General features: G+C 43.2%; 1 protein-coding gene across 1 annotated transcript in view; it reads left to right on the plus strand.

Annotated features, from left to right (window-relative positions):
• The window catches only part of LOC120955084 (pregnancy-specific beta-1-glycoprotein 11-like), a 71,365-nt gene extending 55,217 nt beyond the window's left edge, over nucleotides 1-16,148 (plus strand). The window contains exons 2-5 of the mRNA XM_040375597.2: nucleotides 2,849-3,002; nucleotides 6,013-6,358; nucleotides 7,534-7,840; nucleotides 14,607-16,148. Coding sequence (XP_040231531.1) covers nucleotides 2,849-3,002; nucleotides 6,013-6,358; nucleotides 7,534-7,840; nucleotides 14,607-14,701 — 902 coding nt within the window. The 3' untranslated portion in view covers nucleotides 14,702-16,148. The remainder of the gene's footprint in view (nucleotides 1-2,848; nucleotides 3,003-6,012; nucleotides 6,359-7,533; nucleotides 7,841-14,606) is intronic.
• The last annotated feature ends 2,501 nt before the right edge of the window (nucleotides 16,149-18,649 follow it).

An 18,649-nucleotide genomic window follows, 5' to 3' on the forward strand; every position in this document is an offset into this window, starting at 1 on the left:
AAAAAACCGGACTCGAAAATAGGGAAGGGAGTCTATACGGGTTCTAATATTGATTGCACCCTGAATGCGATCAACCGTCAGCACACGGTGGAGCGTATCAAAAGTCAATCCGAGTGAAAACATCCCTTGAAAAGCGCAGCAGCGAGAAGAGCGTAACAACGAAAAGGTGAAATGGTAACGCACGTCAATGCACTGCTTTTTTTTCGAAACCATCACTGAAACGAAGAGCACTAAAGAATTGACATAGAGGACCATGCACACAAAAATCAGTTTCAACGAAATAGAAAATGGAGAGAGCACAAAAAACTACATGGAAAATGTACACAGGTCGCTATCGGCAGTATATATATTTCAATCCGTTATCTGCAGGTTCGGTAATTTCAGATGGGAGAGATGGAAACACAGCGACAGAGTGCAGGAAACCAACCAACCATAGCGGGATGTTATTGAAACCGAACCGAGGGAAAATGCGAACTGTTCCTTTCCCTTACATTACTCATTAAATGCGCATTTATGGTTTGTGCTTTAACGGCAATCCAGCTTGTGTCTGACAATATAAGTCGAGTGCTGAGAGGGAAAAGTAGAGCGAAAGCAACATGTTATTTTTTTAATTACAAAAATACTTAATACTTCCAAACATAGTTCGGTGATAGGGCTCTCAATCATTGTCAACATTATAGGAAATTATAGTTCTGGTACTAGTTTCACATTTTTCTACTACTTGTAGTATGATGTAAGTGTTATTTATTGCGCTAAGTAACTACCGAGATCCGCTCTCCTTAATATGCCCTCAAAATACGCTCTATGCTAAAAATTGGGTAGCTCCATAGTGATCGTTTTGATTTGATTATCCCGTTTGGAACTTCATTGGAAAGAAATGTTCTCTTTTTTGAAATTAATTAAAGTTCATTTTGATACCTAATAATGGTAACTGTAAGAAATATTAGGAACGGCCAAACATCATTTACATCATTTTCATCATCATTTTCTTAACATTTATAACAGTGCACGGAAGAAAGAGACAATAATTAATTTGTAGTGCCAAGCGAGACAATCCGTTGAAAAATCAGAAAGATACCTAAGTTGTATTAATTCGCCCTGGTCATTCAAAAGGCTTCTTGACCCAATGCTATTTCCGTTTCGCCATATTGGATTTTACTATTTTTGTACAAAAAAGAAACATTTTAAATTCGTGTTGTTTACTTTTCGAACTGTGTACTTTTCTATTTCGAAATAGTCATAGTACTTTTGATAAATTTTAAAATTGCGTCTCAAGTAATGTTAAACCTTTCTTGACCAAATATTTTTGCTTCTGAAAATCTGCGTCTTATTAGGCAAGTCGTTTTCAGTGGAGCGTTGATATGATTTCAGCCACCAAATTCATACTCCATGTAAACAAGTTGACTAGAATCGTAAATTGCCCCAATGACGGGTTTTGATTAGCTTTTTTAAATATTGGAAATGATTGTATCACTTGATCTCGCTGTGAAAATCGAAGTGGAAAAAATCGAGTTTTTTAGCGGTGCATGTACGATTCTTAAACTATGACTGCACCGGTGTACACAAACTTGATCGAAAGGACGGGAGCCGGGACACATTTTTTATTAGTATTTTTAGATGACTTATGCAATATCATACACTGGACAGATAGATAATCAAAAACGAAAAACATTTGAAAATCGATCCTTTATCGATTATTAGCATTATCGGCTTAAGTGTCACCGATTGCGGTACTGGAAAAAACACTGCGAAGCAAACCCACATCACAAACATATGTAGTGCATCGGTTGCTTTATTGATTCGTATTCGTATTTGAGTATTTCATTCGGTTGTTTGATTCGTATTGATTTATTAGACTTAATTTAACTTCAGACTTAACTTCCAATGACTTGGAATTTTTCGATGACACAAGATTTCCAAAGCCGTCTTAGTTCAAATCTTTCAAAAAAAAAAAGTGAAACCTTACACTCACTGATTCATGACAGGAGGGAATGGTAAGGTTTAAGCCCACGACAATATCAGGCTTGAACCCACGACGGGAAAGTTATAGAATAGTGCGAGCTGATGACTGTACCACGGGATCACCGACGTTCATAGAGCTCCTTGAAATCATTGAGTATTCGAATTGTACAATGTATTGAAAACCTGCTGCAGGTGATGTGCGGGAAGCGCTTCTAAGCCGATTCATAGTTCATCGGAACACATGATGGGCTTGTTTATAGGACGAACCCTTGACTACTAGTGCCACCATGATGTGCAGATAGAGAATACAGATGAAAAAGAAAACCTCATCACTACGACCATACCATTTCCTTTTTTTATTACCTTTCGGTGCGTAAAAGCAAACTATTTGCACAAGCAAATGAAATGCAATGCAAAACAAACTAGCTATCATTTGCTAATGCACTCATGTTGTTGCGCAGCCATTTTGGGAGTGTAGTATGTGTGTGTGTGTTGGTGGGTGTGCTTTTTTGTGTGAGTGCTTTGTTTTTCGAATGATTGTTGCAAAACTGTTTTCTGCTTCTGTTTTATTTCCTCGTCGATTGATTTCCGAAACAATGTCCTGATGTTCCAAATTTGCAGTGATTATTCCATTCGGGCGTGCTATCCACTTCAGCACTGTTTGCTATGTTGATTTCACAGAACAGACGATTTTGATTCATCGTGTTCAAATGTTTGACTTTCATTTGTATGGCCATTGGGCCAAACGCTGCGGCGCAGGAAATGCCGTTTGCTCGCACAATCTCTGCCCCTTTCTATCTCTTTAAATAGCTCTGTTTCTCTCTTGCTCTTTCGTTTTCACTACATGACTGACCATCTCTGCTATATCGCCCCCTTTACTTTACAGAATGGCACCGGACGCTGGCGTTGCGATTGACAAACATGAACGTCCCGGAGGTGGTCGACTATCGTGATACGGTAACGCTGTCCTGCAGCTACGATCTGGGCGCTCACCAATTAAACTCAGTCAAATGGTACAAGGGCAATAAGGAGTTTTACAGGTACGTAATCGTGATATCTCATACACGGTTCCTTTAACCTCCACGTATCCCTGCAAACAAAAGCTTTTTATGTTTTTTTTTACTGATCCATCCATTACATTGTAACCAGGTTTGGCTTGTGAATGGTCAAATAGGGCAGTAGGGTGTGCGATAGGTTGAAGTTGAGGCGAGGGATAATCAAATATCATTGCAAGGACCCACACACGCGGGTAGGATAGCGTACAGGACGAACCCGCGTGATATACACAGCGGTGTGACGTTCGGTTCAATTTGTGGCAGCTGCACTCTGATGCAACCCCACTGGATGCAGGTTGGAGTTTTTGTCCCGAAAACGTAACACCAACGTCGATACGCTAGTGTTGGCAGATTCTTGATTCGGAAGATTCGATGATTCAATCCCTAGGAAGATTCAATCGGATCGAATCCCTTTTGAAGAATTTGAATCGAATCGCACCCCTTGGAAGATTCGATTGCGATTGGGGTTGGGATTCGTTTGAGATTCGATTGGAATTGGGATTGTAATTGAGATTAGTACTCGATTAGAATTTCATTGCAATTCGTTTGAGATTGGAAATCAATTGCGAGCCAATTGTGATCCATTTGGATTAGCAAATGGATCCCAATAGGTTTCATTGTGAATTGTTCGGAAAATCCCAATCAGAACCAATAATCGTGCTAATTGTTCCAATAAACACAAATATGTTTGATAACATTTTGTTGTAGTTAATAATTGAAAAACTGGAGCTTTACGATAAAGTTAAAGCAATTTTGGTAATGAGCAATCGAATAAACTCAATCATTAATGTAAAATTAAACTCAAACAGAAGCCATTTTTCTACAAAGAGTTTTGCATGCATTTATTGAAACAGCAAATCAGTTCCCAAATTCCGTCTTCCTCTGGCAACTTCAATCCAAAGTAAAATTTGGTTTGGGATTCGGAGATTGGAGTTCTAAGATGCATTGGGGTTTTTTCCAAATCGAATTCCTCGTAGGATTCGTATTTCCCAACACTACGATACACTGTGCACGATCGTCGACGACAACTACCCTGGATGCTGTTTGTGGCTCTTCGATAATGAGTTCGTTCAACGAAGCGTGTCAGATTGCACCCAGGGATTTTGGAACGGGGAAGTGGTCACCTTCATATGTTTATTTTTTTTGCAAGTAGGTCCGAAAGTCCGAGACCGGCGATTTTCGGTGGGCCACCATCTCAAAATGCTGCCGTCGGTATATGTTACATTTATTGCCACGACCAACACGGCCAGCTGGCTAGCGTACCAGCGGGCAGCGAAAACGATAATGAACGGTGTGGCTCAGGGCTGCCGATCTGATTGAATCATCATCACAATGTGGCCCCGTGTACGCGAGCACCGTACTTTCGTTGCCGTTTGGCCATGGGCTGTTGGCATTCCGGGTGAGCCGAAGTTCACTTAATTAGTGCCGTGGCAGAGTGGCGAGGTGGTATGAAAACGACAATTAATTGTTTCTCTGTCCACGTTCGCGTCACACGCTCAGCGATACGTGGAACAAAGCCGGTGGGTTTTGATCTCACTTTTTCTATTTAACTTTAAAGGGTTAGGCGGTATGCACTTTTACGCATTACGGCCAGCTAAGCATTGTTCAAATAAATTGTATTATTATTATTATTTTAATTACCATTATTATTATTATTATTATTATTATTATTATTATTATTATTATTAGTATTATTATTATTATTAATTGTTTAATCTTCAACGGGCCGTATGGCCTAATTAAGAGGTAACAGTTCATTTAAAAAAATACATAACAAAAACAAGATTTGTATCGCAATTCACTACGGCCATGGCAGAAGCCGGAGACGTTCCTTGAAGCACTGAGTTGAGATGTCGAAGTCTAAGCAATCCGAAACAGTGTTGAAAACAGCCGACATGCGGAACATAGGGTCAGACCGACCAGCGCTGGAACGGGGTTGAGCGAACCGTAGAGTCTCTCTAGACCTAAGTGTTCAGGATGGTGCATAAATATCGACTCGATGCAACAAAGGCGATGAGTCGATAGAGCCATTTAGCAATCCAGCGATGAAAGAACACTGTGCATTGCGTCTTCTAACCGAAAGAGGTTCAAGGCCTAGAAGACGGCACCGCGCAGCATACGGAGGAAGATTATTGCGATCTTGCCAGGGAAGTAAGCGTAGGGCATATCGCGTGAGCTTTCGTTGAATCGCCTCAAGTCGAGCAATTGAAGAAGCAGTAGTTGGGCTCCAGACAACGCACGAATATTCCAGAACCGAACGAACGATACTGTTGTAGACAGCTTTGATGCACATGGGGTTGCGCAATTCATTAGTTGTCCGGATAACCACGCCATGTAGTTGGTTTCCTCTGGCTACAACGTCATCGATATGATGTTTAAAGTTCAAACTTGAATCAAGCAGAACGCCCAGGTCTTTGGCATGATTTTGTCGATTAACTGCAGTGCCGTCCATCAAGTAGGTACCAGTTACTGGGCTCCTGCATCGACTAAAAGACACACAGAAGCATTTCTCGATGCAGATAGTCAGTCCATTCAAGCGCACCACGAACAGAAGATTTCGATGCAGTCTTGCAGGAATATAAAATCACCTGTGTTATGTACAGGCGCGAAAATTTTGCATCGTCGGCAAACAGACTACTTAATTGCTACATACCAATTACTTCAATAATTTTTGATACATTAATTTTGAAATATATACAAATGATTATCAATAATGGCAATAAACAGCTCTCAAAAATGATACATTTTGTATTCAATTAGTTTTTACTTCAAATGCAACACGATCTTTTTGGACCGTTCCTCCTAAATAAAAATACAGTCGCCATAAATGAGCGACCTCAAAACACGCTTCTTCATTCACTCAAAAACGAAATATCAAGTTTAAGACAGGCAGCGCAACTTACACGTCATTACCACAAACTCTCTGGTTTGACTAATATCCAATCTAATAACTACTACACTGATTCACCTTTCGTTCTCTACTCTTCTGTTACAGGTATGCACCAATGCTGTTTCCAAAGGTGACAACCTACCCGGTAGATGGAATCGTGATCGCGACCGATCGACCCACCATCTGTAACCAGTACCTCTGCTCGATCCGGCTGACCGAACTCCAGCGGCGCACGAGTGGCGAGTATCGGTGCGAAATATCCGGCGACGCGCCCGAGTTCAAGCTCGCGAACGGTACGCGCAACATGACGGTTGAGGTGCTGCCGCAGGACGACCCCACTATTAGTGGGTTGAGCGCGAGCTACCTACCAAACGAGCACATCGCCGCCAACTGCACGTCCGACAGGTCCAGCCTTGTCACCAGGCTGCTGTGGTTCATCAACGGTCGTACGGTAAGTTTTGGGCAGAGCCTCATTCCCTCAAGCAAAGTCGTGTGTAGAGTGAATGGAACGAATCTGTGCTACGAATTGTTGCAACTGCATACGTCACACTGCTAGTAATCCAGAGGAGGGAGATAAAATGTCAGAAAGTTGCACCCGAATATCTTCGTGGTCCATTAAAGATGGATTTCGCTTTTCCCGCAGCAGCTACACAAAAAAAGAGAGTATTCGTAAAGCCTGCTTTATTCGAGCTGTGCAGAAACAGCTTTACACACTTGCAACAGATTTTGAAGTATCACTTTATTTCCAAGAATTATAGCCATGATAAACGGTGTACAATGATGCGATAAAAATGCGGGATTATTCCGAGCCAAGCCACCGTTAGTAAAGTTTGCCATCACGATAACGGGATAGACTAGTAAAAAAATAGGATACATTGATAGAATTTACAGAAAGGACTGACTATCCAGTAGCATGGTACTAATAAAGTTTCGAAAGCCTGTATAGGCGGGCATGTTCACGTAGGACGTTTACGTCAAATAGAAGAAGAAAATATAACATGTTATTGAACCATTCACACAATCTGTTTTACAAAGATTGCTTCATCGTCGATTAGTAGAACCGTAAATCTCAAACTTCCTCTGAGTAGCTTGCCGCAGGTTCGAGTTGTGCTAGGATCTCTTTTTTAAAAAACGCAGAAAGCTCCAAACGTCGGTAGAGAACAGTGCTCATTACACAATCCGGATGGAATCGGTGCGTTGCGTTCTGTTTCCGATCTATTGTGTAACTGGCAATGCTTGCATCGGTGACGTTGTCTGCCTGTCAGCCACCATACATGGGCCCTACAAACCCGCAGAAACCACAACGCCCGGCCCGGTACACATTGCGGTTGACAGGCGAGGTCACCGGTGGAGGCATTGACTTCAAATCCCGACGCTGACCCTGCAACCACAACGAACAATCAGTCACCGCAGTGGCAGTGCAGTGGCAGCATAATTAGTACCTTCTTGACTTCTTGAGTAATTTTACTCTTTGTTTATTTGTTGTCGCTCTTGTTCAATTTGCCTTATGTATATATCTCTATATCTCTTTCTCCTTTTCTTTCTTTATGTCTCTCTCTCTCTCTCTCTCTCTCTCTTTCTTTCCATTTCTCGATCTTTTTTTTGTTTGCTTGTTTTTTTTTTCAGGTTCCGATGGAGTACCTGCAACAGCTGCAGGAGACATCGCTCGAAAGCGACGGGTTCGTCATCCGCTACCGGATGCTGGAAATGCGGGTGCCAGTCGACCGGCTGGTGCAGCGCGAGCTGGACAACGTGATCCATATCAAGTGCGTGGCCACGGTCGACGCCGTACCGTCCGTTGGCCGAGAGACGAAAACGGTCGTGGCACTGCGCAGCCACCGATCCTCTCTGTTTGGGTTCGGCGGCAATAGCCGGGCGGCCAGCCGGACAAGCCTCGTTCCAGCGCTCACCCTCAACTCCGATCTAAATGGTGGTAAGTTTTACCGCTCCCCAAAAGCATCCCATTGTTCATACTTGCAAGCAAAGCTTGTAAGATGGACGCTATCCATTGTTGGAATGTGCTCTTAAAACTAAAGAAAGAGGCATTTTACGCCACGTTAGAGAGTAGATAACGAGCCTTCGTTTGCTGAAAACGTGAAAAGCTTGACGAAACAATTAATTGAATAAATTGCAGCGGCTATGAAAATTGTTGGACAGGTTCAGAACAAAACTGCAATCTGGAGCCTCATGTATTTCTCCCCACTTTCCCCACCATCTTTTCAAGCTCCAAAAAGTGACCACTTTTCCAAACACCCGCCGAACAATCGCACTTGAGCCAAAGAATACATTCCGAACCTGCAGATGCAATTAGATGCAAAGCTTTTACCTGCATTGGCAAGTTGTATCAACCAAATCGGTGCAACAAAAGGTACCAGCAAAACCAAAACCTCCGAAAGGCATTATTTAGCTGCACAACAATAACCCACGAACAGTGGGGCAAAGATAGCAGCACCAAACAAAAGCGTATTGACGAGCGGCAGCATGTGAAAAAGGGGAGTTGGGAAGGTGTGTTTCTATTTTTGTGACTCGACCAACCATTTCTTTCACTTTATACACGCATAACGCTCCATAACAAGGGTTGCAGCATTACATCGTACATCGTGCATTTCAGGATGCACGACGATCCTCAGCCACTGAACTGCTCGGTTATACTCAGACCGACACTGGACGACGAATTTTCCGGGAGCGACCATGCATTGAGTGGGTTCTTTCTTCCACACTCTGATTCTGGTTCTGCCACACTCTCTCCTCCATACACACACATACCCACCACAGAACTCTTGTTTTTGTTCTCTGGGAAGTCTTTAGAATTACTTACCCACCGCATCAGCACCCTCTCTATTGCGAGGAATCGAAACCAAAAAGCGCTCGAATTTCGGCACAGCACCAATCGAGCGAATGTTTTCAATGTGTTTCTCCCTGCTTCTTGTGTTTCCTTCCGCTCTTGTCAGAGCCACCTTCAGAGTCTCGTTGCGTAATTGTTTCGAGCTATGGCCAAGACGAACACCGAGTGTGTATGTGTGATGCTTGATGCAGCGTAGAGAGTGGATAGGTAGTGTCTCGTGTTTATGCGGGCAAAGTCAAGTGCCATACCAATGGAGAGAATTGTGCGGCATGAGGTATAAGAATGACCTGAATCTATAGATTAACTTTGGCCCAGACGGTATAACAACAACCAAATCTCAGCCGGGTTCGGGTTTAGGCGACTCGAAGCGCAGTCGGGGCCCGCTGTGGATGGGTTTGATTATTTTTATTCGCTTCTAGTCTACCTTTCCGGTACTACTGCTGCCCTCCGGATCACCAAACGGTGCTCAGGTCCCGGCAGCTTCATTTGTGGTCTTTCCCGGGGCACAGAAGGAAACAATGGGCCGACGCTCATTCGCAGCTCATCGGTAGCAATCGGTTCGTCTAAGTAGGGTGAGTCAGGACTTTACCGAGCAGCTTGTCGGGGTGAAATGGAACACAGACAAGTCAACAACAGCCGCACAGTGCTGCTGAAAACAATGGCCACCGATGCATTCCTCGAGCACGGCTAACGTTGGCACTTTCCATCTTTTTTCCCGTTAGTAAGAGCTGAAAGCACAATCCGGTATTCGGTCGGTACGGAAGATACGGCATTTCGAGCTCGAACTGGTTTCGATTTCTGAGATTAGTTTTTTTTTCAGCCTGCTCAGCCTGCTAGTGCACAAATTTATATTGCCAGCTGGCATTCGATCCAACTCCAATCAAACTATCATATTTCTCCTTTCACTTTAACCGATAAAGCAGGCTATACAGAGGCCTCTATTTTGGCCTGTAAGAAGATACCGAGCCTGACATTAGTTCGCTCGTTATGGCAACCTTTAGCGCACCAAAGCTTCGCCCTAAAATGCGGTACGTTCGGCACAAACCAAAACAGTGCCGAACGGAGCTAAATTCCAGCAGAAGAAACTGAGGCGTTCAACGATTCTGCTTCCATTCTTGCATAATACGTCGTGCTTCAAACTCCCTTCACCGCACACGGTACATATTTATCTTACAGAACCGAGCACGCACACACCACACATCACATTGACAGGAGTTGGCAGTGTGGAATGAATCTGGCGCAGATTGCAGGTGATCAATCATGTGTTAACTTTTATATTAAAATTTACAACTCTGCAACAATAACACACACACACACACAGCTACCAATCTGCATCTCCGTCCGGTGTGCTTTGGATGTGGACGTAGTAGGATGTTGCGTTTGGAAAATGAAATGTTCAGAGTTCAAGAGTGTTGGGCTATCGAATTGCGTGGCATCTGATTGAACAGCTCGTGTTCGCTATATAATGATTGGTGTTTGATGATCGGAGCAATTGAATTGTTATCAGAGCGTCCATTCTCTGGGAACGTTAAGGCGAGGAACAGTCAAACGCATTCGACCCCTTGCTACTTAATGATCATAACAAACGAGATATTTGAATCTTTTATCCCTGATATTAACGACTCTCTCGTCGGACGTTCAAACGTCAGCCGTTCCATCTTTCAAACAACAGTTTGTGTAGCTAAAATCACGGCTCAATCGGCAAGGTCGTAAACAAAACGATAGAGCGAGTCACAAAAATAAAATTCCTTTAAATAAAACCGAAATAAACAGCACGACCTTAATGTAATCACATCCACGCAAGACCTCTCAACGCACATGCACACAAGGGATAAAAGTGCTATTGTTTATATGTCACAGTTTTCCAATGTCAGCGACTCCGGAAACATCACACTGCTTCCAAAGTTTCTGTCCGCGTCTCCTTTAAGGGGCTTTATTTATTCCGCCGGTATAGGGAGCGCACGCAGCCATTAAATAAGTTTAAGCCTGAAAGCATTAATCAAAGCGCACAATAATCAATCCAAGGCAAGGTCACATAAAACACACCAAACGAAACCATTGTTGCGAGAAAGAATCGACCGATTCCATATCCGGCAAGGCGATATTCTTGAGACGTTTTATTCTGTTCTTCTCCCGCTGAACGCCGCATTGAAGGAAACGGAGGAAGTAATAAACCCCACCGCTCGGTATATTTTATTAGTAAGTAATAAAGTCAAGTCTCTGCTCCGCCAACCGGTTCGATCGAGTGTCGAGAGCAACTTTTGATCTTTCTGATCCCTTTTCCGCCCTCGTGACCCATCCACTGACTGCCTCTGCTCGGGTGCAACATCGTACGCTTTGCAACGCATTGCTCCCTTTCATCTCGGCCAGCATGATTGATCCTTACGAAACCGAGTGACATAAATTTTGTTGCGAAAGAAAGTTGTGGGAACCTCCTGCCGCCTGCTGTCCAATTTAAAGCATCATGAAAATTGGCTAACATTACCATAAATCCGCATCCCGATGTTTGCATTCTAGCCGGCCAGAGGAGAAAACAAAAACTGCTTTCGAACGAAGGGTTTGTTGGGTGTTTCTGTGTAAGAAATTGAAGATGGATGGAAACGTTCCTTTCTCCTTAATCTTACCAACAAAAAAAGTACACAAATACACAAATAAAATCTTCAATGAACAGAAGATACACACAAACACACACACACACGAGCGCACATACGCACATGCAAACAAATGGCTCCCTATAAGTTCTCAGGTTTTTTTCGGGCAAACGGCCAAAGGTTATGACACCATGAAAATTTGAGAGATACAAATTCAAGCCCCGGGCAAGGGTAAAACCCTTCCGTCGGGTGGTAAAGGGCACCGTAGCGCACGAAAAAGAGAGATAGAGAGAGAGAACGAGAGAGAGAGAAAGATCATCAGAACCATTTGGCTAAGGCAGGAGCTTCCGAAGAAAACGGACCTAAAGAGAGGAAATAGGCCAAGTACTGCAGAACTATAAAGCTCAACCCATGTGATATTGGAGAAAATGAGAGAGAGAGAGAGAGAGGAGAGAGATGGAGAGAGAGAGAGAGAGAGAGCGAAAGAGAGAGCACGACAGAGAGAGGGTGTGCGCCTTGGGCGAGAGGGATGAATTATTACCAGACACAGCCGGCGGTGCCAGTGGCAGCAGAAGAAACACTCATTGGAGCTTATTTAAAATTTATAATATTGATGCGGATGTCGAGCGAACCCAGGACCAAACACGATACCAAAAGGGTGCGAAGGTACCGGGCAGCTTCGTTATATGCTTGCAGATGCCGATTTTCAACCAAAAACCCCGTGTCCGAGCAAAGGCTTTGTGTGTGTGTTTTTTTGTGTATATGTTCTTCATTCTCGTTTCTGCCTCATTTTTGCTACACATGTTTTCGCATGCTGATCTAGCCCACGAAATGAAAACAAATCTTGATACGAGCGTGTTTGGTCCGCTCACTACAAGACAATAAGGGTTTTATGGGGAGCTGGTGGTTCATAATCAAAAGTAAAAGGCACAAAGCGAAAGAAAAAGGAATAAGACAACAAAAAACCATCAACCCCTCACACTGACCTGCAGAGTGACCGTCCGAGAAAGGAGAAAGAAAAAACTCTGGTATTTGTTTGTTGGATGCAGTGGAGAAAGCGCTGGCTGAAATGATGAAACCATAGGGCCGTTATTTTTATTATGCCATCGTTTAACCCCATCCCACCATCTCATAAATATGCTTCGAATCGAGATACGAGACCCACCCCATGGGAGGGATCGGAAATTATTTAACCCTCTTAAGGCGAATTCGTTCAACGAGAGACAAGAAAGAGAAAAATGTTTCCTATTTTGTTTGACTTTTCGATGAGCCTCCGATGTTTCGGCGCATTATTTTGCAGCCAATCAGTGTAGAAATTATCAGCCACTCATTTCGGATCCACTTTATAGCTCCTTACCTTGAACAGAACGGTCCGTGCCAGTGTTTCGTGCTGAACGTTCGTTCTGCCTGCACCACCGTTTGCCGGCTCCAGTACCATGATACAGCCGACTTTGTCATGTAAAAATGGACACTTGTGGTAATCAGAAGAAGAAAAAAAACGAAAAGAAGATTAGAGCAAGGTAAGAACATTACTCTGAAGAAGAAAAACGCATACACGATAAGAGCCAGTAAAACACGCACACAATCCTGCGTAAAACCGGGGATAACGAGACCGGGAATCGCATTGCCTAAAGCGACCGGGAAGGATTAGGGTAAAGTTGTGCTGTACCAAGGTGATCCATTGCACACACAAACAAACAGCATTACTCAATATGTCGGCGGACTACACACACACGCTCGGCGCGCAAGGCGAAAGTGAAAAAGGGATTTATACGATCGTCCATCGAGTTAAAGATTTCCGTTCTTCGATCTGTGTGAAGAGCACGCCTGCTTTCGAGAACGAGCAACGAATTGAACCGTCGTTCCATGTGTGTGTATGTGTCTCAAGAAAGAGGAGGAGGGTAGGGGTATGGTTTAACAGTCAAACATTGGCAAAATTGAACGTGAAATAAAAATAACTGTACCAGCGTACGCTCCCTTTTCGTTATCTTGCTGCATCTGTACGTACGAGGCAGAGGACCATTTGACGCGGAACAGTTCTTGGGAAATTGCTAGGGCAGTACGCCACGCGAAAGGTGGTGGGCAGCAGAGCTTGGGAGGGAGCGAAAGCATCACTTACTCTACGAAACCTCCCCCGAATGGAACGGAGATGAAAGTGAGCAGGGAAATAAAATTCACACTGAATTATGAATCACATCATTGCAAGGACTGGCGCGGGTGCACCTGCGCTACCGTAGCGTACTGCAACCGTTCTCTCTTAGCATCAAAAAACAAAAAAACGAAGGAAAGGAAGGGAGCGGTGGAGGCTGGGTACATAAATTGAAATTGGATTATTTCCACGTGTGTACGCTTTTTGACGAATTGTTCGGTTCGAAACCGTCGTGCTATTCGCGACACACACACACACACACACACACACACACACACACACACACACACACACACACACACACACACACACACACACACACACACACACACACACACACACACACACACACACACACACACACACACACACACACACACACACACACACACACACACACACACACACACACACACACACACACACACACACACACACACACACACACACACACACACACACACACACACACACACGCACACACACACGCACACACACCGTCACACAGGGCACTGCCTGCCTGCCTGGGTAAGAGGGGATTATTATGGCGATCTTATTTATGCTTCGGTTACTTTCAGTCGTCACTCAGAACGCTTTCGAATGAATTTATGCGCTCCCGCCTGCTTGTTATTTATGTCACCGCTGCTTTCCCAAACCTGGCCGACTGCAGCACACCCGCCCCCGGACGGAAGCATTTGCGGTGGGAAGGGATTTTGTGGGATGAGGTGGTTAGGAAGGGAGAGGGTAGTTAGGTAGAGTGCAGATGGTGGGAGGAGAGAGCAGGGTAGATTTTATTGCACGAGCGTGAAGGTGGCATTATAATTAAATTTCAAGATCATACAGCACATGCGTCAAGTAGGTGTGAAATGAGCTTACCACGAGCTGACTTTCATGTCGCTTTTCCTTTGCAAAACGGGAATGTGTAATTTAGTGGCTTCAGCTTGGTGGCAGAAAGTTGTTGTAAAACGTTGCTATTGAAGCATTCTACGCACTATGCTAAAACCTGAAAATTAAAATTACCCCATATTACTCAAACTACATGACACGAAATTTGCTTTCCACAGTTTTCTCACTGTTTTTCTCTCAACATTTCTGCCAACTTTCTCCATTGCAGCCCAATCACTGCTACTGCTTGCCTCCATCGCGATCGCCAGCCTGCGATGGTACAGTGGGCACGACCTGCGGCTCCTGCTGGACAACCGACCCTAAGGCGAGCGGGCAGCTCGTGCAGCAACCAGCAGCATCAATTAAAAACGACGGATTGAAACACTCTCTTAACACTCTCTAACCACTGTTCTTCACTAAAAAAAGTACGTCCTTGGTTTCGAAAGAGGCAAAAGAAAAAAACATCGTTACATCAATGAGCAGATCAGGTGCACAAAGTACTGTCTGCTGCTCAAACTTGAAGCGTTTTATAAACGGGCAAGCTACCACACTGTCCCTTAATTGTTCAGCATGATGAAAAAGAAAACCTCCCCTGCCGCTCCCCTTGACGCTTGCATGTAAACCTTGCTCTTTTACTGGTGCATCTGGATATCATGGTTAGGAATAATACAATCTCCGCTACGGTAAGCGAAAACACGTTGGAAAAAATTTACATTGATGAGATACTTATCGCTGCATACAAGAAAAGAAAAAAGAAACAAGAAGGCAAAAAAAACAATACATCCAGCAGCACGTTCCACCAACATATAGAATGTAAAAAAAACAAGAAAAGAAAACTCCATTCACTAGACCCAAAGATGAGAAGCAAAGCTTAGTCCTATACGAACTGGCAAAAGGGGCCCCATCGATCAATGTAAACAGCTGCTGGGTAAAGTTTGAGCAGAACCAGCAAGTAAACACGATACGATACGTTCCAAAACTTTGCAAAATAGGAAGGAACCGAGAGAAACATGAGATAAATGTTGGGAAAGTCTTTGCGCTAGACTGAGAGCCGTTACGCGAAGAGAGTGAGAAAAAAATGAGACAACATGGCAGTAAAACTAAAGGCATCTTAGAATAGAATATGGATTTGTAAATATTAGCGTCGAGTGACGGGGGAGAAAATAATAAATAACGCTACCAAACACACACATATACACCCACACAAAACACACTTATTCCCATTAAAGAAACTCACACAAACATACTCTTAAGACGGATGCTGTGGAGAAGCTGCTAACCATAAGGAAAAGAGGGAACTAGAAAACTTGATGGAGTAATATGGACAAAAAAAAAGAAAAGAAGGGAAACATATTCGTATCCCTAAAGTAAAACAGAGGAACATCAAACTTTTTCTATGTTGCATAAGCAGAAACAAAGAAAGAAAGAGAAAGAGAGAAAGAGAGAGAAAGAGAGAGAGAGAGAGAAAGAGAGAGAGAGAGAGAGAGAGAGAGAGAGAGAGAAGGGAGTTGAGGGAAATGGATAAAGCCAAACACGTTTTCGTATGCACATGACGAATCGCATGCACAAACAAACACACACACACACCGACATTAAAACTCACACGTATTTGCGTGTTTAAAGAAGAAAAAACTCACACCCTTCAACGCTGCGGGAACGGGGGAAAAAACAAAAACGCCGAAAGCACTGCTCCCCGCCAAGGGTATGGAAAAGCGCGAAGTGAATAAAATAAACAACCTGAAACATGAAAGGAAACCCGAAATCTTACTCTTTGTGTTTGATTTGGTGTTTTGTGTGAGTGTGTTTCTTTTATGTTACATTTTATTTTTGAGTGCTTGTTGTTGCTTGCAAATGCTTTTAGTTTGGCCACGATGACACACATTTCAGTTGGACTGGAGCTAATGAGCAGACGCCTGCAAGCCGTACTAGATTGTTCGGGATGATAATTTTTCACATCTCCGTTTATCGTGTTTCACAACAACAAAAAATCTGTTCAGCTTCCATAAATCCAGATAGTATTAAGAGGTTTCTCTCGATCCAAAACGTATACTAATGCTTCTATTTGCTCTATGACTCCTCTGCTGGTGCCGATCCGTTCTTGAACGCAAAGTTTCTCCCTGCCCGAAGAGTTGACAACTGTTTTACTGCATTTTATTTGTCGTTCACCCGCGGCGCGCGTTTACTGCTGATAAATTCACACTAAAGTTGCTGCTTTGATTGCGCTGTGACCGACACTGTCACAGTATACATTTTATTAATACATTAACACACGCACACACACACACACTCATTCACACAAAGGCAGGCGATTTTTTACGGCAGTTCTGGAGAGTTTTGCTGTTTACTGTGCGAACGTGCTGGTAGTTGCTGAAACGCGTTGGTGCCGACGGGTTTGCTGACGTTGTCATCATCAAGAATCCGTAGCTTTATGGGAGTTGATTTGTTCGTCAAAGTTATGTTTTATTCCTTGCCAAACTAACAATTAATAAACGACAACAAAACCATTAGCAAACATTTAATGCAAAGCACGGCACAGATTGCACGCAATCGGCGTTAAAAGAACATCTGGACGAGCACGCAGCAAAAGCAAAATATAACACAAACAGCCTTTTTTTGGAAAAAAATAACCCAACCTATCGAATGTTTTTCGACGGATTTGCTCACTTTTTCTGTTCACGTGTTTGGGTGTGTACCTACATTTATGAAAACAGTGTACAGCATATTGTTTGTTTATTTCACTATCTTTATTTATCATTGTTGCCAATTTGGCCTGTCCGGATTGTGATTTGAGCTGTATATTTATTTATTTTACCCTGCCCGAGAAGGGTCCCACTGCGTGGAATCGGAGGTGTATCAGTGTATGCAATGTATCCTGTGGGATCACTACCAATGCCCTCCACTTTCCGAACAACTGCGGCCCGGTGCCATTTCGAGCTGGTTCGTGTTGTATTCGTCAAAATTGCAACGCTCACGGCAAATATTTGGTGTTGTGCCCAACGCCACCCAGTTTCTAACGCGTAGAGCGAGAGAATTCGTACGAGCGGCCACGGCACAGAACCAAATGCTGTCATTGCTTGTCGAATCGGGAGCTTTTGTTTGCTGTTAAATTACCGTGGGACAACATTTTGTCACTGTTTGGATCTATAAAACTATTTTTGATTGAATTAAATGTAAAATTCCTAGGTACTTTATAGTGTTGTACATTTTTCGCTTTATGATTTAGACATATTAGAAAGAAAAAAGTTATATCATAGTCATCAAAATATTCCTATTGCTAGCCCTTTTTATTTCTAAGTTGATAAGCTATTTTGCAACAATAGACCAAATTGTAAGCATTTGTACGTCTTACGTGGCCATACACCTAATGATGAGATCTACAACCAGCAACACCGCCAATCGCTCACTTCGGCGCAAATGGGCGTGAAGCATGTGAAGGCATACGATCGGAATTTATGGAGCGATATCAAATTGCACATATTTGTCATGTCGTTTTTATTTTTTTCTTTTTTTCTTTTTTTTACCACCGATTCAATCCGTTATAGAGAATAATATTTTTAAATCTCCTCGCATGAAGGAACAGTATGCATGTACGGTGGTTGTATTCTAACTGGATTCATATTGTGGGGCTAGGAGAAAAACTAGAGGACAAATTAAACGGGCTAGACGTGAGGCACGTGATGGATCAATAGGTAAGGCATTGAGTTGTAGACAATCATGTGGCAAGATCGATTCACATTTCTTATTCAGATTTCATCCATTTTTTTTTTTTTCATTCTTCATTGACGATCATTTGCGATATCCAACAGCAATTTGTCAATTTTGTTTGTTCCTGATCATACTTGCGCCCCGGAAGAACTCGTATAGTGCCGTAGCAAAACCACACCGACCACTAACAAGAATCGTTTACTTTCCTGTTTTCCATTTTCCTCCTGCCAATCAACTGAATACATCAAGCTCTCCATCATACGGAGTCTACAAGAAAGCCCTAAACACACGAACCCGGTACGCCAATAACTCACCCAACGCAGGCGTTTGTTATGAAATCCCTTTCGTACTTGATTTACTGAATCTCTCAAGGCTGGTTTTGTTTCGTTTTGTTGGAAAAAAATTAGCTCCCACCATGTGTGTAAATGCAGTTGAATCCCTGCTGCACCGATGATCGATAGACATCGAACGCAAACAGTTGCCCGGCTTCATCTCGGGGATGTGCTCATGCAAAACGGGGTTGTGCCAAATTTATTTTTCAAGCCCATTTTTTAAGACCCACCTTTG

Source organism: Anopheles coluzzii, chromosome X (genome assembly GCF_943734685.1).
Source record: "Anopheles coluzzii chromosome X, AcolN3, whole genome shotgun sequence".
NCBI lineage: Eukaryota > Metazoa > Arthropoda > Insecta > Diptera > Culicidae > Anopheles > Anopheles coluzzii.